Source organism: Molothrus ater, chromosome 4 (genome assembly GCF_012460135.2).
Source record: "Molothrus ater isolate BHLD 08-10-18 breed brown headed cowbird chromosome 4, BPBGC_Mater_1.1, whole genome shotgun sequence".
In the NCBI taxonomy this organism is placed as follows: domain Eukaryota; kingdom Metazoa; phylum Chordata; class Aves; order Passeriformes; family Icteridae; genus Molothrus; species Molothrus ater.
In genome coordinates, this window is record NC_050481.2 from 6733644 (window position 1) to 6759003 (window position 25360).

The 25360-nt window shown below is 44.4% G+C and overlaps 2 protein-coding genes across 2 annotated transcripts in view; both read left to right on the forward strand.

Annotated features, from left to right (window-relative positions):
- SEC24D (SEC24 homolog D, COPII coat complex component) overlaps window positions 1-12060 on the forward strand; it is a 49619-nt gene extending 37559 nt beyond the window's left edge. The window contains exons 12-23 of the mRNA XM_036382769.1: window positions 2371-2562; window positions 3150-3243; window positions 5143-5259; window positions 5559-5726; window positions 6182-6278; window positions 6880-7025; window positions 7571-7709; window positions 8119-8237; window positions 8900-9079; window positions 9217-9408; window positions 9874-9963; window positions 10382-12060. Of these exons, the coding sequence (XP_036238662.1) occupies window positions 2371-2562; window positions 3150-3243; window positions 5143-5259; window positions 5559-5726; window positions 6182-6278; window positions 6880-7025; window positions 7571-7709; window positions 8119-8237; window positions 8900-9079; window positions 9217-9408; window positions 9874-9963; window positions 10382-10522 (1675 nt within the window). The 3' untranslated portion in view covers window positions 10523-12060. The remainder of the gene's footprint in view (window positions 1-2370; window positions 2563-3149; window positions 3244-5142; window positions 5260-5558; window positions 5727-6181; window positions 6279-6879; window positions 7026-7570; window positions 7710-8118; window positions 8238-8899; window positions 9080-9216; window positions 9409-9873; window positions 9964-10381) is intronic.
- A 6043-nt stretch (window positions 12061-18103) lies between these two features.
- On the forward strand, window positions 18104-21294 carry LOC129046664 (translation initiation factor IF-2-like). The gene is made up of 4 exons (XM_054514598.1): window positions 18104-18302; window positions 19067-19749; window positions 20947-21010; window positions 21267-21294. Exons 1-3 carry the CDS (start codon window positions 18104-18106, stop codon window positions 20998-21000), a joined length of 936 nt encoding a protein of 311 aa, XP_054370573.1. The 3' UTR covers window positions 21001-21010; window positions 21267-21294.
- The last annotated feature ends 4066 nt before the right edge of the window (window positions 21295-25360 follow it).

A 25360-nucleotide genomic window follows, 5' to 3' on the forward strand; every position in this document is an offset into this window, starting at 1 on the left:
ACTGCACTTCTCATACAGCTTTGCATGATGAAAGGCAAAACTAAGCTATGGGTAATGTCAGAATTTCCAGAACAGGAGTTTTTTGAGTGATAGTGACCAAATGTTAATTTTAATGCTGCTGGCAATTGTTACACTTGGATGTCTGGCCTTACTGTATGAACAGAAAGAATCTGCCATGCTTCTGTATGTGGAGCTTGTATTCTTTTCCTTGCTTGCAGTGAACTCTAGTGGTGTTACCAGCTCAGCCACAGCTCATAGCTTCCACTTCACTGGCAGCAGTTGTGTTTGCTGGGGCCCTGCTTTTCTCATTGAATCCAACAGGGAAACACCCAAACCAGAATCCTCAGGAGTAGCCAGTCTCTCTAAAGCCATAGTGCTGGTGGCTTGTATCTTAGCTCTTACTGTTAATTAGCACAACTTTTAAAGCTTCTTGCTGCTCTGTGAGACTTTTCTGTCCTGCTTTGTATCTGAGAGAACAAATCTTGTAGGCAGCAACAATTTTATGAAATAGAGCACATGTGCTTTGTGAGCATGAAACACAGCAGCACTGTTAATGCTCATCAATATTATTGATAGTGTATGATTTTAGTGTATTTTGGTGTAAATTTTAGTGTATCAATGTAGTTTTCAATAGAGTTTAAATAGCACAGACACATAGGGAAATGAGAGCAGTGAAAGACTGAAAAATGAAGTAGACAAGATGTTTCTTGTCTACATATAAAGGCATATAAAAAAATTAAAATGCTTTCTAAATAACAAAATGCAGAGAGAAAACAGACTTAAGAAGTGGAGAGAGCAGTGTGAGGAAGGGTGGGAGATGACTTCCTTGGGACAATCTGGGATATGTTAAAAATCTTTTTTCTTATGGCCTTCTGGGATCCCAGTGCCGGAAAGAAATTCCAGTCCGGGGTGGGGGTTTATTTTATCAGATGCCCATGTAAGGCCATCTCTCAAGTAGTTTTTCACTGAAGATTACACTGGAGACACAAGTGGTTGATACTATCCTGGGCATATCTCAGAGTTTTCCATCAGGATTGGTCATGATTCTGAAGAGAATAAGAGGCATGAGTGGAGTAACAAAAAACATTTGGCAGTTTGGAAATTTGAATGGGGCAAGCAGAAGAGGAATGAAAGCAAGTGTATCCATATCACAAAAGAGACATACTCATCCTTCTCACCAGCACTCTGAGAGATGTGTTGTGAAATAATTTGGGCCAAAGTTTTTATGTCTCCTGAAAAAGCAATTGAAAAAAGAAAGCCAGGCCCTTCGTTTTCCACAGATTTTTCTGTTGGCTTAAGCAATATTAATTTAAAAGAAGACAAACATAAGGCATTCCACCAAAATCTATGGTGAAAATTTTACTATGTTGCTTAGACACAGAGGTCACTGTGTGGTCATTTTCTGTTGCTGGGCAAAGACACCAGCAGAAATATTCTGCTGTTCCCACACAAGGGAAAAGCCCTCGGCAGGGAATTCACCTTGAACTTGTATCTTTGAGAGGAAGGACTTTGGGTACCAAAGAAATGTGTGCAGAAAAAGAATTGCTGAAGTTTTACAGCAGATGTTTTCAAACCTGTGTTCCAAACAAGAACCCCCTCCCTGACTGTATCTTGAGAAATACTGAGAAATGTGTTTGTAGAAATGTGCTTATGAGTTCAGAAAACCAGAGTAATGAGTTATGCAATTATGATTTTTAGGTATATAATTAAAAATAAAAAACAAAAAGTATTTTAATGCATTTCTGTGCATATGGGTCAGGTTTCTCCTTGTGAGTCTTCCAAAATAACTAGAGTGTGAGCTACAGAGACAATTGGCTGCTTAAAGCTAACCCTTGAAACAATGATGGGACTTGATGGAAGTGGGGCAGTGCAGACTGACACTGGTAAGAGCAATATCTGGAATAAAGGTCCCAAACACCTGGTCTGTAGCACCTTTGGGACTGGGGTGATGTGGATGCTTCTCTTTGAAGTAGCAAAGAGGTGTATGTATTGAAATTGAATAGCACTTTGTGCTCATCAAGCTCCATAAGTAATTGTGCTGCTCTTTCTTTGCCATGTTATGATGTCAACCTGGTTTATTCTTTATCTTTGGGATTTTTGACTGTTTGAATGGGATGCACCATTGATAGGGTTGATGTAACTTTATTACCTTTTTTTAAAGAGTAAACAATAGAGAAGTTGATTTTATTGAGGTGTTGGAATTTGACCTAAGGCCAAGCTTGAGTCCATTATATCTGCTTGGTTGTTGTTTGCTTTGTTGTCCCCAGTACAGATAATGATCAGAGAGCAGCGTTGCATGTCAAAGGGATGCTTTTATTGCAAGGTCAGGATTTCAGAATTACAACCAGTTGGGTTTTGTTTTTCTTACAGAGAAGAGCAAGAAGAATCCTCAGCAATTCGAGTTGGTTTTGTCACTTATAACAAGGTTCTCCACTTCTTCAATGTAAAAAGCAGCTTAGCTCAGCCTCAGATGATGGTGGTCACAGATGTGGCAGAAGTTTTTGTTCCTTTGCTGGATGGCTTCCTGGTTGACTTTGAGGAATCCCGATCAGTTGTTACCAAGTAAAGTACAATTATACTTCACGAGAGTAAGATGTCAATGCTTATGATGTGCATTATGCCTTTTAGTCAGTTGGGTTTGGGGACATACAGGTATCTATTGAAGTACTTCAGAAGCCTGCAGATGCTTCAAAGCCCTGTGTTTGCTCCTCTGAGGCAAAGAAAAAGCAGTAGCCATGGCATTCCAGTGCCAAACTGGAAAAGTTAGTAGGCCAGGTGTAAGGCACCTTTCAGCTGTGCTGCTTCAGAGCTGGGAGGGGGGTGAGGCTCTGAGCCACATGGTGTTTTCCCTCTTGCAGTGCACATGATGTGGAGTCCTTACAGGACAGCAGAACTACTTAATGGTTAGCTATTTATTTATTGCATGTTCCTTTAGGTTACAAGCTTTGAAACAATGCATCTCATGGAAATAAAAAAATGCATATTTTCTTTTATTCTGGCTTAGATCCTAAGAAATTGAACAAGGAAAATTTGTATTATTTTTTGCACTATAAATTTTCATGATCAACATCTTCCTGTGTGAAGACAAGGTGTGTTTGGGGATTACCTTACACTGACCAGCTGAGACACTGATCCTCTCTCTTTCATAGCTTGTTGGACCAGATTCCAGAGCTGTTTGCAGACACTAACGAGAGTGAGACCATCTTCGCTCCAGTTATCCAGGCTGGCATGGAGGCACTAAAGGTTAGAACATTCCTCTATGTCAGAGAGGAAGCTGTCAGAGAAGCAGCTTGAAATCAGGTTTGCTAAAAGCCAGTCCCATCACAACTGGAAATTAGGGGAAAAAAGGTGTTGAGTGTTTCCAGCACTAATGTTCCATTCTTCTAACAGTACCTTCCAACCGCTGTAGTCAGAATAAGAGCTGACAAGCATAACATCTGTTCCCAGATGTTCTTATTGAGGGAAACCAGCCCCCAGAGTCTATTCTGTGTAGGAGAGATGTTTAGGAGAAGATGAGGAGCAGGAGTCAGGTTCTTGTTCAGCATTTAAGAGAAATAAAGACACGTTTAGTTACCGCAGCAGAACAAATCAATACTCTTGTGTCTGCACAGATACCCAGTCCTTGCACGTGTGAAGGGCAGGAAAGTCAGTATAATAATAATAAGCATCAGACTTTGCTCTGGTTATTCTCTTGCTTCTGCAAAACTTGTTGTGCAAAACAGAATATTTATAACTATCTGTCTGTGACCAAATCAGGCCATGGCTGGAGGGTTTCCTTTAACTGACAAGTTCTCCCAGCTTGGATACAGCTGGCAGGGGATCCACAGCCCGAGGTTCTCCCCAGCTGCTTTCTGTTTGTCTGGGACATCCCCTGAAGTGCTGACATTGCCATGGAGCATTGCCAGTTAAATGCACACCACCCTGCTTCACCACAAGATTTGTAGGGGCAGAGAACAGCGAGTGGTGCTTTAAAATGGTTGATTTGGGAGCTTTGTATGAATAATGCATGAACTGTGAGTACATAAATTTGTCAGAACAAAAATTTCTCAAATATGTTTTTTTTATATTTTGATTTAATACCTGCTTTCTTGTTATTTATTCATATTACCAGCAGGTATGTGTGCAAAGCACAGCTGAATGCTTTTTCCTAATATTTGACTTCTACAAAACAAATGTAAGGGCCGTAATTGTAAATTGCCTTTGATGGTGGCTATAAAAGAAAGCAGCTCTTAATTAAACATTTTATTTAGCTCAGGATTTTTAAGTTATAATTTCTAAGGATTTTCTCTCTGAATTATTAATCTGCAAATACCTTTGCTCAAGAAAGCAGTCCTTGTCTAAAAAGAATAAATGGCTTCAGTTAAAAATACATACATTTTAGAAATTTTGTCAAACCGGTATCACTAATTCATGATGCATATCAGGACAAACAGGTATTTGGGAAGTCTTTCAGCCTTCAGCAGAAGTCTTCTTCAAAGAAATTGAAGAAATTGTCATTGGTGATCAAAAGTAACTGTTCTTGAAATATCAGGGGTGAAATTTAAGCCATTTGAAAAGTCAGGTGCTGCCTTCAGTTGTGTGTCTGCCATAGCAGAGAGACTTCTGGTTTTGCCAGAATGCCACAGCTGATTTTGAAAGGTGGAATACTTTGTGAACGTGGTGATTTCTGATTTGTGCCTGCATCTTGGCAGTGTAGATTTCAATGTGGAACCTGCTACAGGGATGGAATCGTCACCCATTTATAAAAATGTATGGAGCACCAGTGTGCCTGAACTGAGTTTTTCTGTTCAGCTGCATTTCCTTTTAATTTAATCCCATCTGAGTATTTGTATTTTGTGCCCATTGCATAATGCTTGTGTCCAATTGGAAAGTCTCCAAGAGAGGAGCTCCTCCTTTTGCCTCTGGAGAAAGTGCTGCTGGAATGGCTCAGGCAGCAAACCTGTGTGCTGGAGTGCTGCTTCCTGAGAGAAAAGGCCCCGTTTCCCTGGGGGCTTATTCCATCAGGCTGTGAGCCTGGAGATGAATTCCTGAGCTGAGAGGAGCTTGCAGGAAGCACCCACTGTTCCCTGAGCCCCCAGGGTGCGAGTGTGGGCCCCTTAACCCTGCAGCAATAAACGTGCCAATGTGGTGTCTTTGGAACAGGCTGCAGAATGTGCTGGGAAATTGTTCATCTTCCACTCTTCTCTGCCAACTGCGGAAGCACCAGGGAAGCTGAAAAACAGAGATGACAAAAAGCTGCTCAATACAGATAAGGAAAAGGTATTTTCTGCTCTGAGCAAAGCGGGGATTGCTGTTACACTGTACTTCTTTAATAGGGCATTGATCCTTTCTTATCTTTTTTCTTTCACACAAAAGGTTTGGTTATATGATACCTCTGTAGTGATGGGTTCTCCAAGAACATACTGACGTGTTCCCTGTATCCATGAGCAGGGAAGCATGTTTTTGATGATAGCCATGCCTCACTTCAAACTTCCACTTCATCCTTTTGTCTTCATCTGGCCCTTTGAGTTGTGATTAATATCTAATATGATGGCACTTGCATTTTTATTCCTGTGCAGACCCTCTTCCAGCCACAGGGAAATTATGAAGCCTTAGCCAAGGATTGTGTGGCCAATGGCTGCTGTGTGAATTTGTTCCTCTTCCCAAATCAGTACATGGATGTAGCCTCCATGGGCCTTGTCACAATGTACACTGGTGGAACACTGTACAAGTACAACAATTTCCAGGTCAGTGGTGTGGGTTTCCTGCCTTTCACATAGTAACTGCTGCAGGGTTGCTGTTGTTTTTCATCTCATTTCAGTGTGTCCTTGGACATTTAACATAAAAGCAGAGTGAGTCTGGAAAACCTGGTTATTAATTACAGGGGATAAAATCCAAATTTAACAGTGGCAGGTCAAGCTCAACTTTGGATCTTGAAGCAGCAATAAGCTGGTTGGCATCCTAAAATTTTGTGAAAGATTAAGTGCAGGAATGTCCAGTTAATGTTCAGGCCTGGTGATGAGTGGTGGACACTTGCATATCCTGATTCTATTAATCACATTTAAAATCCTTTTTAAAGGACTCAAGAGCTGTGAGCAGATTTGCTGTGGGGAGATGGGGATCATGGCAGGGGATGTTGGGTCACTGCTGTGCTGCTGCCCTTCGGTATTGAACCTCTGAACCTTGTGCTTTGTGTTTGCAGCTTGAAACTGACAGCCCCCAGTTCTTAAGTGACCTCAGGAAGGACATCCAAAAAAAGATGGGATTTGATGCAACAATGAGGGTTCGGACAAGTACAGGTAATAGGACCCATGGGAATGAACTTTAAATAATGTAGTGCCATGCAAATCGCTGCAAGATCAGGCTGGTTTAATTTCATTATGTACCTCTTGAAAATGAATTTAATAGACTGGCAAAATCCACGGCTGTGTGTGTATATATTGGTACTTATATACATATATATGTACACACACACATGCACTTGCTGTATGTGCCTCCTTAATAACTGATTCTCAAGTCTGAAGGCTTCTGCTCACTCTGCACACAGCATTGGCTGCAAGGAAGTTGTAGAAGAAGGTGTTGCTGCTGGATACTGACCTGTGCCTTCATTTTTGTACTCAAATGACATTCCTGTGTCTATCCAGCTTCTTTCATTCATTCTTAGCTCAAACGCAAGTATTAGAGAAAGGGACACACGCAGAGGCCAAGCCAGCTGGGCAGAAGCTCTGGGTGTCCAAGTCACAGCTTTTCCCTTTCTCCAGCTCTCACAAATGCCATCAGCAGGGACAGTTGTTGGGACTCCTGAGGCCATAAAGCCCTGAGGGGAAGTGGCTCCTGCTTCAGTAAGTGATGTCAATTTGCCATTTTTAAATGAAATGCTCTGTTTTAATCTGGCTGCAGGCTTCAGGGCTACAGACTTCTTTGGGGCCATTTACATGAACAACACCACAGATGTGGAGATGGCAGCAGTTGACTGTGACAAAGCAGTGACAGTGGAGTTCAAACATGATGACAAACTGAATGAAGACACTGGGGCCTTAATTCAGGTAAAAAAACCTTAATTCATGTCTACCATAAAATGGTAAGCAAGACATTCTGCAGCCAGAGGGATGGTGTAGGAGTGATGGGAACAAGGCACAACTTGCACAGACTCTTGTGCCATAACACCACTAGTAAAAAGTGTGTTCCCCTACACCTGTGCTGCATGTTCTATTCAGGGGTACCCAAATCCTTTCTAAACACTCACTGAGACCTCATCAGCTGTTCATTTTTTCCATTTCACTGTAATTAAGTTTATGTGGAGACAGAGATTCATTGCTACTTATATGGCAGTTGTTATTGCTGTGGCATTCCTTGTGACCTCTCTATTCAAGGGCAGCTCTATTGCTAAACCTCACTTCCCCCTCTAGGGACTGTAGGATATTTAATAATTTTAATATGAGTAACTGATTCTGTAATGTCTGATGGATGTCCCTAAGAACCACCAGTGCTGCCAGCAGCACTGCCTGGCTGCCCTGGCTGCAGAAGTTGTCATCTGCCTTGTGTGCCCAGAGAAGGTGGCCCATGGTGACACTTTGTGCCTGTGTTGCAGTGTGCTGTGCTGTACACTTCGATGAGCGGGCAGAGGCGAATCCGCATACACAACCTTGGTTTGAATTGCAGCTCCCAGTTAGCTGATGTCTACAGGACTTGTGAGACTGATGCACTTATCAACTTCTTTGCTAAGTCAGGTACAGCAACAGAGCAATTTTTTCCTTTTTTACTTTGGCATGAATGAAGGGGAAGCAAAGGGGGCTGAAGTGATTACCTAGTGGGAAATAATTTTTTATAATTTGCTGCTCCATGCCTGAGCAATTCCTGAAGTATTATGAAATTGAAAAGACAAATAATTACCTATTTTAGACAAAGTGCCATGAAAGTAGTACTTGTGTATAGGTAATACACAGAACTGGGCAGGTACAGTAAGTGGCAGTGGGCATCCTACTGCAGGTTGGGGGTTTGGTGGGGTTTTTGGATGTCTGTAGAAGAGACTGAAAAGCAGCCTCAGCCCTCAGGTCTGTAAAATGAGAAACTAGCAGCAGACAAAGCTACTTTGAGAGAGTGTCTTTTTTAACACACACTTTTGTTCTGTGCTTGCAGCTTTTAAAGCCATTCTGAGCCAGCCGCTGAAGACAGTCAGGGACATCCTAATGAATCAGACTGCTCACATGCTGGCCTGCTACAAGAAGAACTGTGCCAGCCCAGCAGCTGTCAGCCAGGTAAAACCTGCACCCAGTCCTACCCACCCAGGCTTTGCCACAAGTGCACAACCACCCCACAACATCAGCAGAGCCAGAAAGCAAAATTTCAGGACAGACTTGTCCTTTTCTTTCAAACAGAATTAATGACAGGTGGGATTCAGTGGTGGCACTTAGAGCACACAGAAACTGTTGTTCTGGAACAAAAGGCAATGCCACTGATGAAACTGATGCCTGTACTCACACAAAGGAGCTCAGCCAGCCTTTTTCTTCCTGCTGGGATTACGCACTGACTCACAAAGCTTTCATTTTTAATTCTTAGGTTGTTATGGATGGTTGTAGTATTCTAATTTTTGACTAAGCAGAGTGACTGATTTGTTTCCATTTAATTTATTCAGTCACATTTTAGTGATTCAACTCAAAGAAAGATTCAGGCTTTTCCATCCCAGAGGTGCCGTCAGTAACCACAAGCCTGGGCAGTGAACTGTTCATTGTTGGTGAGGACCAAATATGTCAAAAACCAGAGTCATTTATTGTGGACCACTATTTCTCTTCCTAATTCTCCAGAGAATGCCCCAAAAACTAACAGTGTTCCAGGGAGATGACAGCAGCCAAGACAGCAACTGCAGCTTACACAGCAAATAATTTCTGTTGGATTCTTTTTAAATGTCTTGTTTTCTCAGCTGATCCTGCCAGACACAATGAAGGTGCTGCCTGTGTACATGAACTGCCTGCTGAAGAGCTGTGTGCTGGCTGGCAGGCCCGAGATCCCCACTGATGAGAGGGCTTTCCACCGCCAGCTGGTCATGGCCATGGGGGTGGCTGACACACAGCTCTACTTCTACCCCTTGCTGCTGCCAATTGTGAGTCACTGGTCATTTTTTCACTTTAATTTCTACCCCCTCTTACCTGGAAAGGAGCCACTAAGTTGTACCAAACCTTTCAGTAGTTACTTTTCAAGTGAATCCCACAGAGAGCTCTTGTGTCTCTTGCCCCACAGCACAGCCTGGATCTGAAGAGTGACGCGGTGCCAGCCGCCGTGCGCTGCTCCGAGGAGCGGCTCTCCGAGGGAGGGGCCTTCCTGCTGGCCAACGGGCTGAGCATGTTCCTGTGGCTGGGAGCCAGCGTGTCCCCAGAGCTCATCCAGGGCCTTTTCAACGTGCCCTCCTTCGCACACATCAGCACCGAGGCCGTGAGTAGATGCACGCTAAGAATTGAGGATTTAGCAAGACCAGATCAGAGAAACAAGTGAGGGCTTTTCTCATCCATCAGCCTTAAAACAAGAGCAGGTGGCCAGCAGAAGGTCTTGAGACACCAGAATTGCTTTAAGTTACATAAAACTTGACACTTGGACACTCCCAACACTAAGAGGACAGAAGTTTTCACAACTTCTTTAATCTTCTTCAAGTCCTTTCAACTGTGTCTTACTAAAATTAGAACAAAACACTTTGCAATGGTTAAGTTTTCCTGGTGATGCATTTTCATGTAGTAATTATTTTAAATTGCAAAATGAGTCCTCAAGATAACACCTTCTAGTGAAAGACATGGATTTTCCTGGTTTAGTATGAAATCCACAGTACCTTAGCATGTAACTATCAGCAGCTATTCTTGGTTAAAGATGTGACTGGACTATAACAATTTGCTTTCCTTCTGACAGACATCCCTGCCTAACCTGGACAATCCATTTTCTAAGAAACTGAAGCATATCCTGGAGCAAATCCAGAGCCAAAAGCCCTACACTATGAAGGTAACTGCTTTTTGCCTCAACTCCTTCTTGATACTTGTTCAAAGGAACGTTCCAGGCTTTGCCAAAACTTACCAGTGGCTGTAAAAGGTTTTTTAGGTATGGGGATTCTTCCTGCACGTAGATGAGTTCGAGCATGATTTGTAGGCACAGGCATCTCAAATGTGCTTTATTCCAAATCAAGGCTGATTTTCAAAGGTACTCAGGTTTAAAGGATAACCATTTTATTCTGCACTCTTATTCCCTTAGTCTCTCCAGCTTCTGCAATGTGGAGATTTATTAGTTTTGGGGGTTCTCCCCACCTCAAGAGCATCCACTATGTCTCTTACTATGTCACAGTTTTCCTTACATAGGAAAACTGTGCTGCCATCTAGTCTGACTACATCCTAAAATTATCTGTCTGTATCCTTTATCTCTCCAGCTGATGATAGTGAAGCAGCGGGAGCAGCCAGAGATGCTTTTCCGCCAGTTCCTAGTAGAAGACAAGAATATTTATGGAGGAGCCTCATATGTGGATTTCCTCGTGTGCATTCACAAAGAGATCAGCCAGCTGCTCAGCTAAGGCAACTCAAGTAATACGTTCAGTTCCTTTTTGCCTTTGCAGGAGGGACAGTTTTTGGTGCCTGAAGGCTGGCCCACAGCTCCACCAGACCCAGGCCTTCTGCTGTGCTTTACTGACCCTTTTCTGTGCTCTTCTTGTACAGTTTCATTTGATCCCACCTCTCCCTGAGTATTCTGCTTACTTCTTAAGCTGTAGAATAGGAAGTTCTGCACTCAGGTATTAATCTTCTGGGAGTAGTGACTCTCTACATGAATTGCCAAGATTTCAGACTACCAGTGCTTAAGAGCATATATGGTATACCTTTCTTAAAAGACAATGTAGAAACTCTCAGTTATTCCTTTTGCTAGTCATAAGTTGTACCAGAGCTGGGAAAGATGATCAGAATCTGTACAGAAGATAAAAGACAAAACACTTCTTTTTCTAAGTGAGGACATGGAGTTTAATCAGATTTGAAATAAACATGTAGTTCAGTTTGAAGGATTTCAAAGTCCTTCCTGTGAATCAAATCTCTGTAAAGTAAATCCCTTTTTCCTTGGAAGGGACAAGTGTTACTGTATACAGAAGTAGAGCTCCAGGGACCCTTCCACAGCCAGGGTTATCCAGGAGACATAAATGCCTCAGTTTTGTAACTGGACTTGAGTAAGTGTAACAACAACAGGGATCACAGGAAGAACAGTAATCAAACAATCCTTTTGCCACCTTTGGCAGATGATGTCACACTATTACGGTACAATTCTGTCCACTTGGGGGCAGCAATTAGCGTACAACTTAATTACATTTTCAAAATTGCACAGGTTAGGCTTTATTTAGTACATTTGCTAACTGGAATATTCCCAACACAGCTCAGAAAAACCTGTCCCTCAAAATTTCTGTGGCAGATCAGCTGTGAGACAGTTGACACATTAACCAAAGGTTATCTGTGGTGCTATAAAACCTCTTATTTAATACCAATTCTATTACAGTGACCTCCTCTCCTATGACTGATTTAATCAATGGTCACTGCTTTGAAAAACTAGCCTTTGCTAATACCAATATTGAAGGTAGTATTTGGAAAGCCAGAGCCTTTGGAATGGCTGTTTACCTCAGATACTTCATCAGTCTCTCTGTCTCTTTAGGACCAATGCCTCTGAATGTGAGGTTTGAACTTTGCCAAGCTTGAAAAGCTATTATTAAATAAATTAGTGTTTCAAAGATAGCCAAAAAACACTCAAAAGTAAGGCTAAGCCTCAGTAAAGAAAAAAGTGCCTTTAAACATGTTAGTGTTGCTACTTATATTAATCATTTAATATCCACAATAAGCAGTGAAAATGCATAGTTTTTTGGTTCAACAGCTTATCTATACAGTCATTCTTGTGATTGACCAAGAGCTCTTGAAATAAGTGGCTGTATTACAAAAGGGTCCTCAGCCCGGATTCAGCTGCCAAGACAAGCACTTTTTAGCTGTAGACATTACCCTGTAAAAAGTATTCGTTGCCATTTCATTTGTAAAATGACACCAGCAACATTTGTGTAAAGAAATAAGCAATTATTAAATATAATCTGTGTGTGTGTTTATTCTTTCATACATCCCAAGTTCTCCAAGGTTTTATGGCCATGGCATCCAGCAGTGAGTTCACTGTAGGTCACCTTCTCCTACTGTGACTCTCAAGACAGGCAGCTTACATGGCCTCAAGCATTTTCAGTGTGTTTCTGCTGCTGTCACCACCCATGGCTATGGTGAGAAGACACAATCCAAGTGAAGCCAAGTGTCTCCAAGAGGGGCTGTTCAGAGGCAAGCTCAGGTAAGCCAAAGCTGGAGCTACTGCAGCAGAGCTCTGGCCTGCCCAGGTAGTGTTAGCCACACTGAGGCATCACGGTGGAGAAAACTGCACATGATGACAGCTGTCATGGCAGTGACAAGCATCACACAGACATACTACAAGTGCACTGCCTGGCTTCACCATAAACTGCAGGGCTGAGTATTTAACTCAGTTTTACACAAATTAGGGCTTTTTTTTTTTTTCTCCTTTTTCATTGCTGCAGTAATTATACTCAAAATTACTTTGTGTTTCACAGAACTTGCCTGCTGCTTTTTTTTCAGCCCATGAAAATGACCCTGTTATGAAAAGGATTAGTGCAGCTCTCTTCCATATTAGTTTAACATTGAGCCCATTATACAGTTGCCATTTCTGTTAAAGCAATAAAGTTGCCACCAGTTTCGGTAATTTTGCAAGGAGAAAAGACCTTTTCTACTATATACAGAAAGAGTGGTTCATTTATCTGTCCTTTTCAGATTACTCAGTGTATCTTTATAAAGCCACAGGATTCAGAGATTTTTTTCAATGCAATGGGCTTGAATTGTTCATGTATCCCTTTTTAGAGTGCTCTCAGGATACTAAAATCTATAGCAGGGCATAGAAAGCTAGCTGAATATTCTAAAATTAATTCCATTACTTACTTCCAGTTAACTTCCATGATCATCTCCAAACTGCTCATTCAGGTTTGGAGCCTGAATTCCACTCCTCTGAACAAAGCACAAACAGGTTTGTGCACAGGTGCAAAGACTGGAGGATGTGAGGATGAATCCAAAACTATGCTCTCCAAGAACTGAAAGAACACATTTCTTAAAACAAGACATCCAAACTGGAATGAGGGACTTGCACTCTTTCCAGATCTTCCCAGCACCATAACTCATTAAAAAAAAAAAAAAAAGCCATCTGTGGAAATGGGATGCTCCTTTAAGCCTGGCAGAGACTTTCTCCAGCACCACAAACCACCCTTCCTGCTGCTCTTCCTTTACCACTCAGGGCTGAGCCATGGAGACCTGCTTCTTTAGTGTGTGTATTTCAGGGGTTTTTTTTAAACCAAGAAAAAAAATCAATATCATATTTTAAAAAGAACCCCCAGAGCTTTGGGGAAAGTGGGCATAAATGTCAAACAAAACCCAGAGAAAGACTGAGCTACTAAGGGATCTTAGAGCAGCAGTGGTGGGGTGGGAGGGAAGAAATATAGGAGACAAATTTAACACCATTTAGGAGGGTTTATGCACAGTGTTTTCATTGCAAGCAGCATTTAGAAGTGACAATTTAGTGATTTATCATATCCCAGCACACTCCTTCCCTGTCAAATGATGGGCAGAAGCAGCAGAGCAGCTCTGAACACACCGTTCGCTACAAGGCACCACCAACAAACCCAGAACAGCTCCACCCTTGGCCAACCCTGTCCCCTTGGGCCTTCTGAGAAGCTGGGATTTAGGAGAAGGCCTTGCAGGGGAACAGTGTTTCAAATGTCAAAGGCTTTAAAAATATACAAGGCTATGAAAGAACATTTCAGGTTTTTTTTCAGCTGATTGTTTAGGAATTTACTTGGAATAAGCTTCTTCCCTAAGAGGGATTTCAATTCTACACGTGCACAAAGAGGAGAAAACATTAATGCAGTGTTGAGACAGCTGCGTGCTATGAGCAGTGGTTTTAAGGTAAGGCCCTTGTATATCTGGGAGGGTGAAACCTCTGTGTTCAACCCTCTGGGATCATCACTTGGGCTTCCTGTGCTTCTCAAGCTCTCAAAGTAAAATTGACCTACCAAACTCATCTTTGTCTCAATCCTAATCCCTGCATCATCCTTCAGGTGTGTTTCCTCACAATGAAATTGGAGTAGAAAATGCTTTAGCAGATGCTTTGCAGCCCCTTTGTCCCCAAAGGCCCAATCTGCTTTAATTTTTAGGAATGCTCTTCAAGCACAAGGTTTGGATGCAGCCAGTGAGACTCACATTTCAGAAGGACCATCAATGGTCTGATAAAGACACAGCACTTTCAAGCAGGCTGCTGGGACTGAGGAGGATATTTGAAAGCTGTTGACATGCAGTTCTAGCAGAAGTGCAAAATGAAACGTAATGTAGTAGAAGTGGAAAATGAAATGCTGTTAGACAAGGCTGCTGCCCAAATTGGCTCTGCCTGGATCCACCTGGCCTGCAGCACAGCCTTCTCCCTTTCTCCTCCCTGCCCTCTGCTCAGCACCAACCCAAACCTGGGCTATTTCAATTCCTGTCAGACACAGAGCAGCTGATGGGCAGCAAATGCAGCCTTCCCAAAGTGGCTGCCCATGGCCCGGCCTGCAGGGCAGAGCTCAGGGAGGAGGTGGCAGCTTCCTCAGTGGCTTTTCATGTCCTCTCTCTGCCATGCAGACACTGGCATGCATGGCACGGCTCTGTTTTGGCAGCCGGTCCCTTGGCAGGGCTGGGTGAGCACAGGGTGAGTACAGGGTGAACTCTCTGCTCCTTGCTGTGACACCTGGGCTGGCAGGGATGACACAGTGACCTCGGCCGGCCGATGCTGCCTGTGCCATCACCTGGCACTGACGTGTTTGATGAAAATCCTTTTGCTGGGATTTTTCTCCTGAGAAGCCTCAGAACAGAAATGGAACCAGTAACAATCTGCTGGCTGTGGAGTGTGGGCTGGAGATGGTTTAGCAACAGGGGCATCTTGGATTGGTCTCCTGTGCATTGTTTCTACTTGATGACCAATCATGGTCCAGCTGTGTTGGGGCTGTGAGCAGTCCCAGGTTTTTATTATTCATTCCTTTCCAGCTTTCTGATGTCTCCTTGCTCTTTTAGTATAGTTCTAATATCTCATTTTCTTTTAATATAATAGAGATCATAAAATAATATTTCAGCCTTCTGAAAGGTGGAGTCAAGATTCTCGTCTCTTCCCTCGTCCTGGGGACCCTCAAACACCACCACAATCAGCGGCCGAGTGGGTTTGTGCAAGCCTCTCAGTAACCCTCGGCCAGTCCCGAGTCGGCAGACACAGGGGGGGCAGCCCCGACACGGCCGAGAGCAGGGAGACACCCTCTGTGCCCCGAGGGTGCTGAGGGCACCTGGGCTGGGGGGAGACACTCTCTGTGTGTGCCCCGAGGGTGCTGAGGGCACCTGGGCTGAGGGGAGACACTCTCTGTGTGTGCCCCGAGGGTGCTGAGGGCACCTGGGCTGGGGGGAGACACTCTCTGTGTGTGCCCCGAGGGTGCTGAGGGCACCTGGGCTGGGGGGAGACACTCTCTGTGCCCCGAGGGTGCTGAGGGCACCTGGGCTGGGGGGAGACACTCTCTGTGCCCCGAGGGTGCTGAGGGCACCTGGGCTGGGCCCCTGTGCAGCACAAGAGACACCAGAGACAGCGGTAGATGATAAAGGGCCAACTCTTAGCAGGGGTTAATCCAAGGTTTTATTAGGAGTCCCAAAGGAGCTCCTGCACCTCAGGGGCCTCCTGCCGAGAGCCCCAGGGAGATGTGCCAAGGTCACATTTAAAGGGAGGTGGAAACCCAAAGTAGATAACATCTACCAACCATTAAGTGACCCTAAGGGATGAATGCTGGGGGATCCAGACATACAGGACAGCGTATGGGGCAAGGCTTGGGGGGCTGACCCCTGGCCTCTGGCTGATCACTCGACGACTTGGACCGAAACTTCTGCATGGGGGGGATGGGAGGCTGAGTGATTGACAGAGAGCCAGGGTGGGCGTTTGGGGATGATCACATCCCGGGAGAGGGATAACACAGGTAGAAGGAGGGGGGTACAGTTGGGGATAAACCATTTGGGAAAAATATGGGGATACAAAACAAAATGACTTCAAAGTATTACAAAGTATAAAAATGCACTACAGCAGGTTTGGGCAGCACCAAATAAAATGTAATAAAATGCTTTGGAAATAGAAAAATTAAAAATAGAAATTAAATAAAATTTTAAAAAAACAAAATTAATCCAAAATAAATGAAAAACAAAATAAAAACTGTAAAGTGCTGTAAGAATTACATAAAAGGTAGTGCCGTAATGCAAGACCCCCAAACACCACCACAATCACCAGCTTCAGTTGGTCTGGGCAGCAGCAAATAAAAAAAACACTGAAAAGCTTTAAAAATAGAAAAATTAAAAATAAAAAATAAAATTAAAAAAATAAAATAAAAACTTTAAAAATTAAAAAATTAAAAATAAAAATTTAATAAAAAATAAAATAAAAAATAAAATAAATACTTTAAAAATAGAAAAGTTAAAAATAAAAACTAAATAAAAAATAAAATTAGAAAAATAAAATAAAAAGCTTCAAAAATAGAAAAATTAAAAATAATAAGTAAATAAAAATTAAATTAAAAACTAAATTTAAAAGCTTTAAAAATAGAAAAATTAGAAATAAAAATTAAATTAAAAATTAAATTAAAAAAATAAAATAAAAAGCTTTAAAAAGAAAAATTAAAAATAATAAGTAAATAAAAAATAAAATTTGAAAAATAAAATTAAAAGCTTTAAAAATAGAAAAATTAAAATTAAAAATTAAATAAAAATAAACTTAGAAGAATAAAATAAAAAGCTTTAAAAATAGAAAAATTAAAAATAATAAGTAAATAAAAATAAAAGAATAAAAAGCTTTAAAAATATAAAAATTAGAAATAAAAAAAATTAATTAAAAATAAATGAAAAACAAAATAAAAACTGTAAAGTGCTCTAAAGTATCATAAAATTTCCATAAAGGGTAGTGCCGTAAAGCGCGACTGTCGTAAAGGGGGCCGTAAAGCGCGACTGTCGCAAAAGGGGCCGTAAAGCGCGACTGTCGCAAAAGGTGCCGTAAAGCGCGACTGTCGCAAAAGGGGCCGTAAAGCGCGACTGTCGCAAAAGCTGCCGTAAAGCGCGACTGTCGTAAAAGGTGCCGTAAAGCGCGACTGTCGCAAAAGGGGGCGTAAAGCGCGAGTGTCGTAAAACGGGCCGTAAAGCGCGACTGTCGCAAAAGGTGCCGTAAAGCGCGACTGTCGTAAAAGGGGCCGTAAAGCGCGACTGTCGCAAAAGCTGCCGTAAAGCGCGACTGTCGCAAAAGCTGCCGTAAAGCGCGACTGTCGTAAAACGGGCCGTAAAGCGCGACTGTCGCAAAAGCTGCCGTAAAGCGCGACTGTCGCAAAAGGGGCCGTAAAGCGCGAGTGTCGTAAAACGGGCCGTAAAGCGCGACTGTCGTAAAAGGTGCCGTAAAGCGCGACTGTCGTAAAACGGGCCGTAAAGCGCGACTGTCGCAAAAGCTGCCGTAAAGCGCGACTGTCGTAAAAGGTGCCGTAAAGCGCGACTGTCGTAAAAGGTGCCGTAAAGCGCGACTGTCGTAAAACGGGCCGTAAAGCGCGACTGTCGTAAAAGGGGCCGTAAAGCGCGACTGTCGTAAAACGGGCCGTAAAGCGCGACTGTCGCAAAAGCTGCCGTAAAGCGCGACTGTCGTAAAAGGTGCCTTAAACGAGACTGTCGCAAAAGGGGCCGTAAAGCGCGACTGTCGTAAAAGGGGCCGTAAAGCGCGACTGTCGCAAAACGGGCCGTAAAGCGCGACTGTCGCAAAAGCTGCCGTAAAGCGCGACTGTCGCAAAAGGGGCCGTAAAGCGCGACTGTCGTAAAAGGGGCCGTAAAGCGCGACTGTCGTAAAGGGGGCCGTAAAGCGCGACTGTCGCAAAAGGTGCCGTAAAGCGCGACTGTCGTAAAACGGGCCGTAAAGCGCGACTGTCGCAAAAGGGGTCGTAAAGCGCGACGGTCGTAAAAGGTGCGCCGGTGCAGACGGCAGGGGGCGCTGTGCCTGCAGTGCGCCGATGCAGACGCCGGGGGGCGCTGTGCCTGCAGTTCGCCAAAGCAGACGGCCGGGGGCGCTGTGCCTGCAGTTCGCCGGTGCAGACGGCAGGGGGCGCTGTGCCTGCAGTTCGCCGATGCAGACGGCAGGGGGCGCTGTGCCTGCAGTTCGCCGGTGCAGACGGCAGGGGGCGCTGTGCCTGCAGTGCGCCGGTGCAGACGGTAGGGGGCGCTGTGCCTGCAGTTCGCCGGTGCAGACGGCAGGGGGCGCTGTGCCTGCAGTGCGCCAAAGCAGACGGCAGGGGGCGCTGTGCCTGCAGTTCGCCGGTGCAGACGGCAGGGGGCGCTGTATAAATAGAGTGTAATGTATAAACTATACAGAAGAAGAAATAAAAGCTCTATGTCACCTGCAGCTGTAGAAAATTTCAGGCTCCCATGGAGGAAATAGTTTTCCTAAAATCATTACCGTTTTGGGGTTTTTTGCACTCCTAGGTAGCCTGAACGTTTCTACTGCTGCTTTTTTATTCCAAAGCTAGAATGGAAAGCCAAGATTAAAAATATAGGGAAAGAAAGAAAAGAAAGAAAGAAAAGAAAGAAAGAAAGAAAGAAAGAAAGAAAGAAAGAAAGAAAGAAAGAAAGAAAGAAAGAAAGAAAGAAAGAAAGAAAGAAAGAAAGAAAGAAAGAAAGAAAGAAAGAAAGAAAGAAAGAAAGAAAGAAAGAAAGAAAGAAAGAAAAAAGAAAAGGGAAAAGGAAAGGAAAGGAAGAAATAAAAAGAAGGAAGAGAAAGGAAGAAAAGAAAGTGAAAAAGGAAAAGGATGAGAGTGGAAAAGGAGGAGTGAGAGTGTAAAAGGGGGTGAAAAACAGAGTGAAAAAAAGAAAAAAGAGTTGGAGTGGAAAAGAAAGGACATTCGGGAGGGGCGGTGCTGCCTAAGGTGCTTCCGCGCCCAGGAGCGAAGGAGCCGTTTGATCCCCCGGCGGGAGCGCAGCTCCCGGTGGCGGAAAACGGAGCGGTGGCTGTCAGTCCGAGACTACAACTCCCGGCAGGCCCTGCGGCCGTAAAGCGCGGCGTCTGACGCAACGGCCGACGCGCCGTAGGAATGGCTGGCGGGCCGAGGCGGCCGCGCGCCGGGGGAGCGGGCTGGGCGCGGGGAGCTCCCGGCGCCTCTCCCGCGCGGGACGGAGCCGCGGCAGCGACGCTGGAGGGGCGAAGCCTCCGGCCGGCCGCCCGCACGGAGCCGAGCGGCGCGGAAGGGGCGTCCGCCCGGTGCCTCGGCCTCGCTCAGCGGTCCCGGTGGCGGGGGCTCGGCTCGGGCGGGGCGCGCTGCCGCCCGCCGATGGCGGAGCGCCAGGCGGTGCTTTGCTGCCGCGGGCCGGGAGCTGCAGGAGCCGCCCCGGGCGAGCGGCGCCGGGCGCTGCCGCGGTCACTGTGCGGCGGCTGGCGGAGGCGCGGGAGCCGCCGAGCTGCAGCCGTGTCCCTCGGGCTGCTGCCGCTGCTGCGGGCGGGGGCGGACGAGCGGCTGGAATGACACGGCTGCTGAGTGCCTCAGTGCTCGTGGCTCTTTCTTCCACGCAAACAGATGGAGCGGCATCGCTGAGCAGTAAAACACAGCGATGGCCCGGAGAATGGCGAGCGCAAGGAGCGCCGGGCTGGATCCTTCTGCTGGCACAGGTGCGATCCGCAAACTCAGCCCCTTGTGCCCCTACCCTCCCGACCCCCAGGGGAAATGCTCTCCAGCCTCGAGCTGCTGCAAGACAAAACGTGTGATTTGACACTAGGGTCCGGAAAAGGTTTCCGTTTAGATTAGCAAATGCCTCAATTGTTCTTGGTTACATCCTAGGATCGGTTTTAGGCAGTGACTTTATACCGCTTGTCGGATTTTCTTGTGCAATGGTAAGAAAACAGGCAGGTCTGATACTGGTTTCGCTTTTTTTCTACTTCATGTTCCACGAGCTGCTTTTATCCAAGCAATTGTTTTAAAGTTCTGCTGTAGGCATTTATGGTTCACTTTTTTTTTCTTTGCAGCACCTGTGACTTTTTTTTTTCTCTAAATCGGCAGTAAATATAGCTGAGTAAAATTACCTTGGTTTTCTTCCTTCTTTTTTAACTGACATGTTTTTATTGATAATCCTATTTGAATATGCAGAAAAAGTGGGTATGTCCTGTAATATATCCCAGCTTTTCTTGTTTACAGGGTACTCAGAAAATCTGTCTCCCTTAGAGTCCCACTGAAACATTCTCAGTGCAATCTCCGTTAAGGTATGGATTGACAAATAAGCCACCATCAGCTGAGATATTTGCCTGTGTACCTTTTCCTGTAATTCAGAGCTTGCGTTCTGTGTAAACCTATCAAACATGTAAAAATGGTTTTGCAAGTCTTAATCGTTGAAGGCAGCAAGAAGTGGTTTTAAAGCCTGTTCTTGAGCAGACAAAGGGGAAAAGTGTGGATTTGATGCTGAACTTGTCATTTTTCATTTGACTTGCCTTGAATGATTTAGGAAGAGAGAGAACTAGAAAAAGAGAGAAATAGAATTGGTTCTTGAGCCCTCCTAAAATGCTCCCCGTGATTCTGTGTGGAGCCAAAGTGAAGGGTGATGGAACAGAGCCCTGTGCTTTAGAAGGAAATCAATTTCAACCTGATCTCCACCCTGAGTCTCCCTAATTTCTGTTTTTAAAATGCAAACTAAGTTTAGGAAGTGTTGGAAGTCAGTATTTTGGGGAAGAAATGGCAGTTGCACCAACCGTTCCATTTCCCAGAGGCTCTGGGAACGATTCATTTTGTAAGCGCTGTAACTGCAATCGGTTGGTGGTTCGGGGTTGGAATGTGCACTTGCCCTCCTCTAAAGCACTCGTTCCTTTGCATTTCAGTGCCAGGAGTCTGGAGAAACTGGAGAAGAGCCCAAGAGACATTTTTCATCCTGAGATACAAAAGGTAGGAAAGGACTTTTCTTTGTTTGGTTCTTTTTCTTTATGATTTTCTGGAAATAGAAGTAATTAAGTATAGATACTACTGGTTTGTCTCTTCCAGCAGCAGATAATAATAGTAGTAACTATAATGTGATACTGCTTAAACTGTCTTTATCTATTGAACTGGTCATTTAAAATCCAAACTTCTAAACACAAATAAAACCATCATCTTTGTAGAATCTTTAATAGGAGGGGGCTAAAGATGCTGGTTTTGTTGACAGGATTTATTGGTTCTGGAAGAGCAAGAGGCTGAGTACAAGCCTGACTACTTCTTGCTCACAGACCCGTCCGGTGAATGCAGCTTTGTATTTTAATGGGCTTATGATGACTTGGAAATCAATTGCTCGTTACAGTAAAAATAAGTAATGTTTTTTTGAACATGACAATAAAAATAGCTTAAAGCACCAACTTAATAATAATAGATCATCAATTTAAGGAAATAATTTTATGCTGTACTATCAAAATGTAAAGGTAAATGATTATGTATTAGGAGGTGGTATGAGATGTACGTTCTAATGTGTAGCATGTATACAAAGATACACACATACTTGAAAGTCCTTAGAGGAAACAAATTTTTACATCTTCTGTTTGACTGTTTACCAAATAATATTTGGTTTTATTTTCCAGGGATCGGTGAATTTTAAATTTGGAGTCCTCTGTGCTAGGGATGGTCAGCTTACAGATGATGAAATGTTCAGTCATGGTGAGTTTTTCACCTTCTCCTTAATTGTTTTGTTCACCTACATAAAAAAAAAGGTATGTTTATTATTTGTTACCCTGTTCTGTCCGTTTCCTCAGTATTTGCTGGAGCTCTGCTTACCCAAGCTTTGGGTAAAACAAGCTTTGGGTTCCTTCTGTCCCACTGGGTGTTGCCCAGTTTGGTTGCATCTGGTGAAATTCACCCTGAGCCCTTACAGAACCAGCTCAAACCACGTGAGAGCCATTCGCAGCTCTCTCAGGACACCCGGAGGAGGATGGGTGACGTTTCTGAGCATCTGGCAAGTGTACTTCTATCAAAACTCGGCCTGTGTAATTTCTGGGGAAAACCCTTCTGTATCCTGGAGGGTTCCTCAAACTCTGTTGAGGATCCAGGTAGCAGTTGCTCACCTGGATGGTTCCAGCTCCTCAAGTTAACACTTGTACTCTTGCCCTGTAGTTTAGATCTATTGTAGTTTTGGTATTTGCAAGATTTTATGTCTTTGGACAATAATGTGCATTTCACTCTTTGGAACCTCTCGGATCATTCTTTGGTGCAGCACCACCTAATGGGACACTTGGCTGCTGTGCTGAAGGGCTTGGTTACTGGGATTGTAAATCCCGGAGAGTTTGTAAGTCTTCTGTCCCCAGGGAGGTGTCACGCTTTGTTCACTCTGTTTGTCAGGTGCTGCTTCTCGTCGGAAGTATTAACTTCAAACTGCCCTGTTCTTTTTGTAACTTTTTTTCCTGGTTCTCTCCGTAGGGCAGGGAAGGACTCTCGTATCCCGGTCGTCAGACTCAGCGCTGCCCGAGAAGATACAGAGACTGTAAAAATCATAAGGAGCAAATAGGACTGCAGAGGAAACAAACTGGAGAGAACAAAAGGTGATATTGTTCTCCTTAGCCTGGATTAGAAACATCCCCTGTGCTTTGATGCCGGTGGCTGCCAGGGGCTCGTTAGGTCTTTTTAGGCAGCTGTAGGTGTTCACTTGTAGGTTTTCTGTCTGGACGAGTCAATTCAGACTTTGCTAAGCTTATATTGGAAAATTACTCTCTAGTTCAGTCCAGCATGACATTTTTGAATGTTGTAAAAAAAACATGTTACTTTGAATTTGCTAATGATGAGAAGCTTTAGGTTTCAGGGTTGGGAGATATGAGAAGAATTTTGTGGGGATGTTAGACTGAAATAAAGCACACCTTAGGCTGGACTGGCACACTGGCAGATCCCCTATCAAACAGGAATGCTTAGATTAGCCTGGGTGCTGCCCATTGTTTCTGTAGGAATAAATGTTTCCTGGCCTTCAGAAGTAAGCTGCTTTGAAAACCTGGAAGCTGCAGTACAGTGACAATCCACGTGCTTGGGATTCAAAGGAGATTTCAGAAGGGTGATGGGCTTTTGTCTTTTCCTACAAGTCCATGTCATCCTACGGAGGAGTTTTTAATTGCGTGCTGCCGAGTCATCCATCAGAGCCCTGTTGTACCGATGATCATGCAAATACAAAACAAAAAATCAGAGCCTGTCCCAGCCCCTTAGAGCCCAGCCCATTATTTCCTCAGGCTGCCCTCTGTGTGCCATTGATACTCAGCACGGCAGCGAGCTGAGGGTTGCTGCAGCTGTTGGGAACAAACTCCTTCTCGTCACACAGCAATAGAACTGGGACGACGCCTGGGCCAGCGCCTCTCTGCTCTCGTCTCCCCAATCTCCAGCAGAGCAGCTCCGGCCCATCCGGGTGTGCGTGACCCAGTTCCCGATGGTCTGAACGCGCTGAGCAGCGCTCGGCTGCTGGGGGGTTCAGGGAAGGCAGAGTGTGCATTATCATCCTCCTGAACCTACAGACAAACCAAGGGAGAAGCCATAGGGTGGCAATCAGTCGCATACATGCTAAATAAAACTCGCCGGTGTTTGTAAGGATTGTTTCTGCTTGTTCTTTGTTGTGCTTCTGTGCTTAGGAAGCGTCCCTTGAAAATGAGTTCAGTTCATCACTTGAAACTTTGTTTGCAGACCCTCACTGAGCAGAATTTGTTGCAGACTCGGTGCACGCTGTGCTGCCCTCCTGGGAGTGTGAGGAGCTCCAGCGTGCTACTTTGTGCTTTAGGACACTCTGAGGGATTTATTCCTTTTGGGATCCACCATGAGAATTCCCAAGAGAGGTAGTTATAAGGTATGACATTGGGAAAAAGCCTGTGTCCTTGGAATGTTGTTGTTGTCGTCAAAAGTTAATTTTTCCTTCTTTCTTAGCCAGTAGTCAGCTTTTTGCTTTATTTTTTGTGGTATCAGTATTTGATTGTTTAAAAAATGGCTTCAAAATAACTGCAGTGGCTGGCCACCAGGACCTTGTTCAGATTTGCCTATTTGCTTGTAGCTAAAACGTTTCCATATTGTTTCTCATTCTATTGAAGAAACTGCTGCCCAGTCAACTAAGAACTGAACATCTATCTGTCTGGGACATGGGGAGAGGATTTAGGTCGTGTCTTTGTTTCCAGAAAAAAGTTCCAGTGTAGTTTCTAACTAGAGGCAAAGGGGGGGTGAAGACTCGGGGCTCTGATGCCGTTGGGGGCACCCCGAGGTGCCCAGGAGAGGGAGCCCCACTGCGGTGCAGGAGCAGGTATGTTATCACGTACTAGAGAGCAAATTATAAATAGAAATATGGAAATTATAAATATAAAAATATTTTTAAATAGTTAAATAAAACGGGCTTTTCTACTTGTCAATAGGCAGGGTTTTGATTATAAAAATTATAAATAGAAACAATATGAAGGTAGAAATTTAAGTATAGAAATATATCATAAATACATACAGATCAAGTTTAAAAATAGAAGAAAAAATCAGTTGCAGCAGTAGATACGATACATAATATAAATAATAATTTAAATACATGTCTAGAATTTTATAGGTATTATATATAATGCTTAATATATTGCATCAAAAGAAACTATAACTATAAATGTGAATATAATTAGACAACGTATAAAAATACTTCGATATCGTTTAAAAGAAGGCTTTTATTGTATTTATTTGGTTAGAGATGGGGTTTTTATTTGGATTAATAGAAGTATTCTAGAAATATAAATCTAACTATAGAAAGATACAATCGATAGAGAAAGATATTTCTAAAAACACAACCGAACGACGCCGCCTTCGGGGGAATCGCACGAGCTCGGCCGAAGCAAGGCGAGAGCGGCCGACCCTGACGGCCTCGAGCGAACCGAGGCGAGGCTTCCGAGGCTGCCTGGAGCGAAGCGAGCCGAGCTCAGGCGAAGCGAGCCTGCCGCTCTCGTGCGCGCTAATTAGCGCCAGTGCGGTCCCAGCCTAATGAGCTCCTGCCCGAGCCCGCGCTCCCGGTCGTGTCCGCGCCATGGCCGGGCCGCCCGCGGGACGCGGCAGCGGGAGAGCCCCGAGCCGGGCGAGCTGAACGTGAGGCGGCGGCGCTTGCCCGCCCGCCCTCAGCGAGCCGAGCCGAGGCGAGCGGAGCCGAGGCGCGCCCAAGGCACAGAGCGGCTGGGAGTTGGGCCGAAGCGAGCCGAGCTCGGCCGAGAGGCGAATGCAGGCGACAAGAGCCGAGTTGAGGCGACAATAGCCGAGTTTGGCCGACAGTAGCCGAGTTTAGGCCGACAAGAG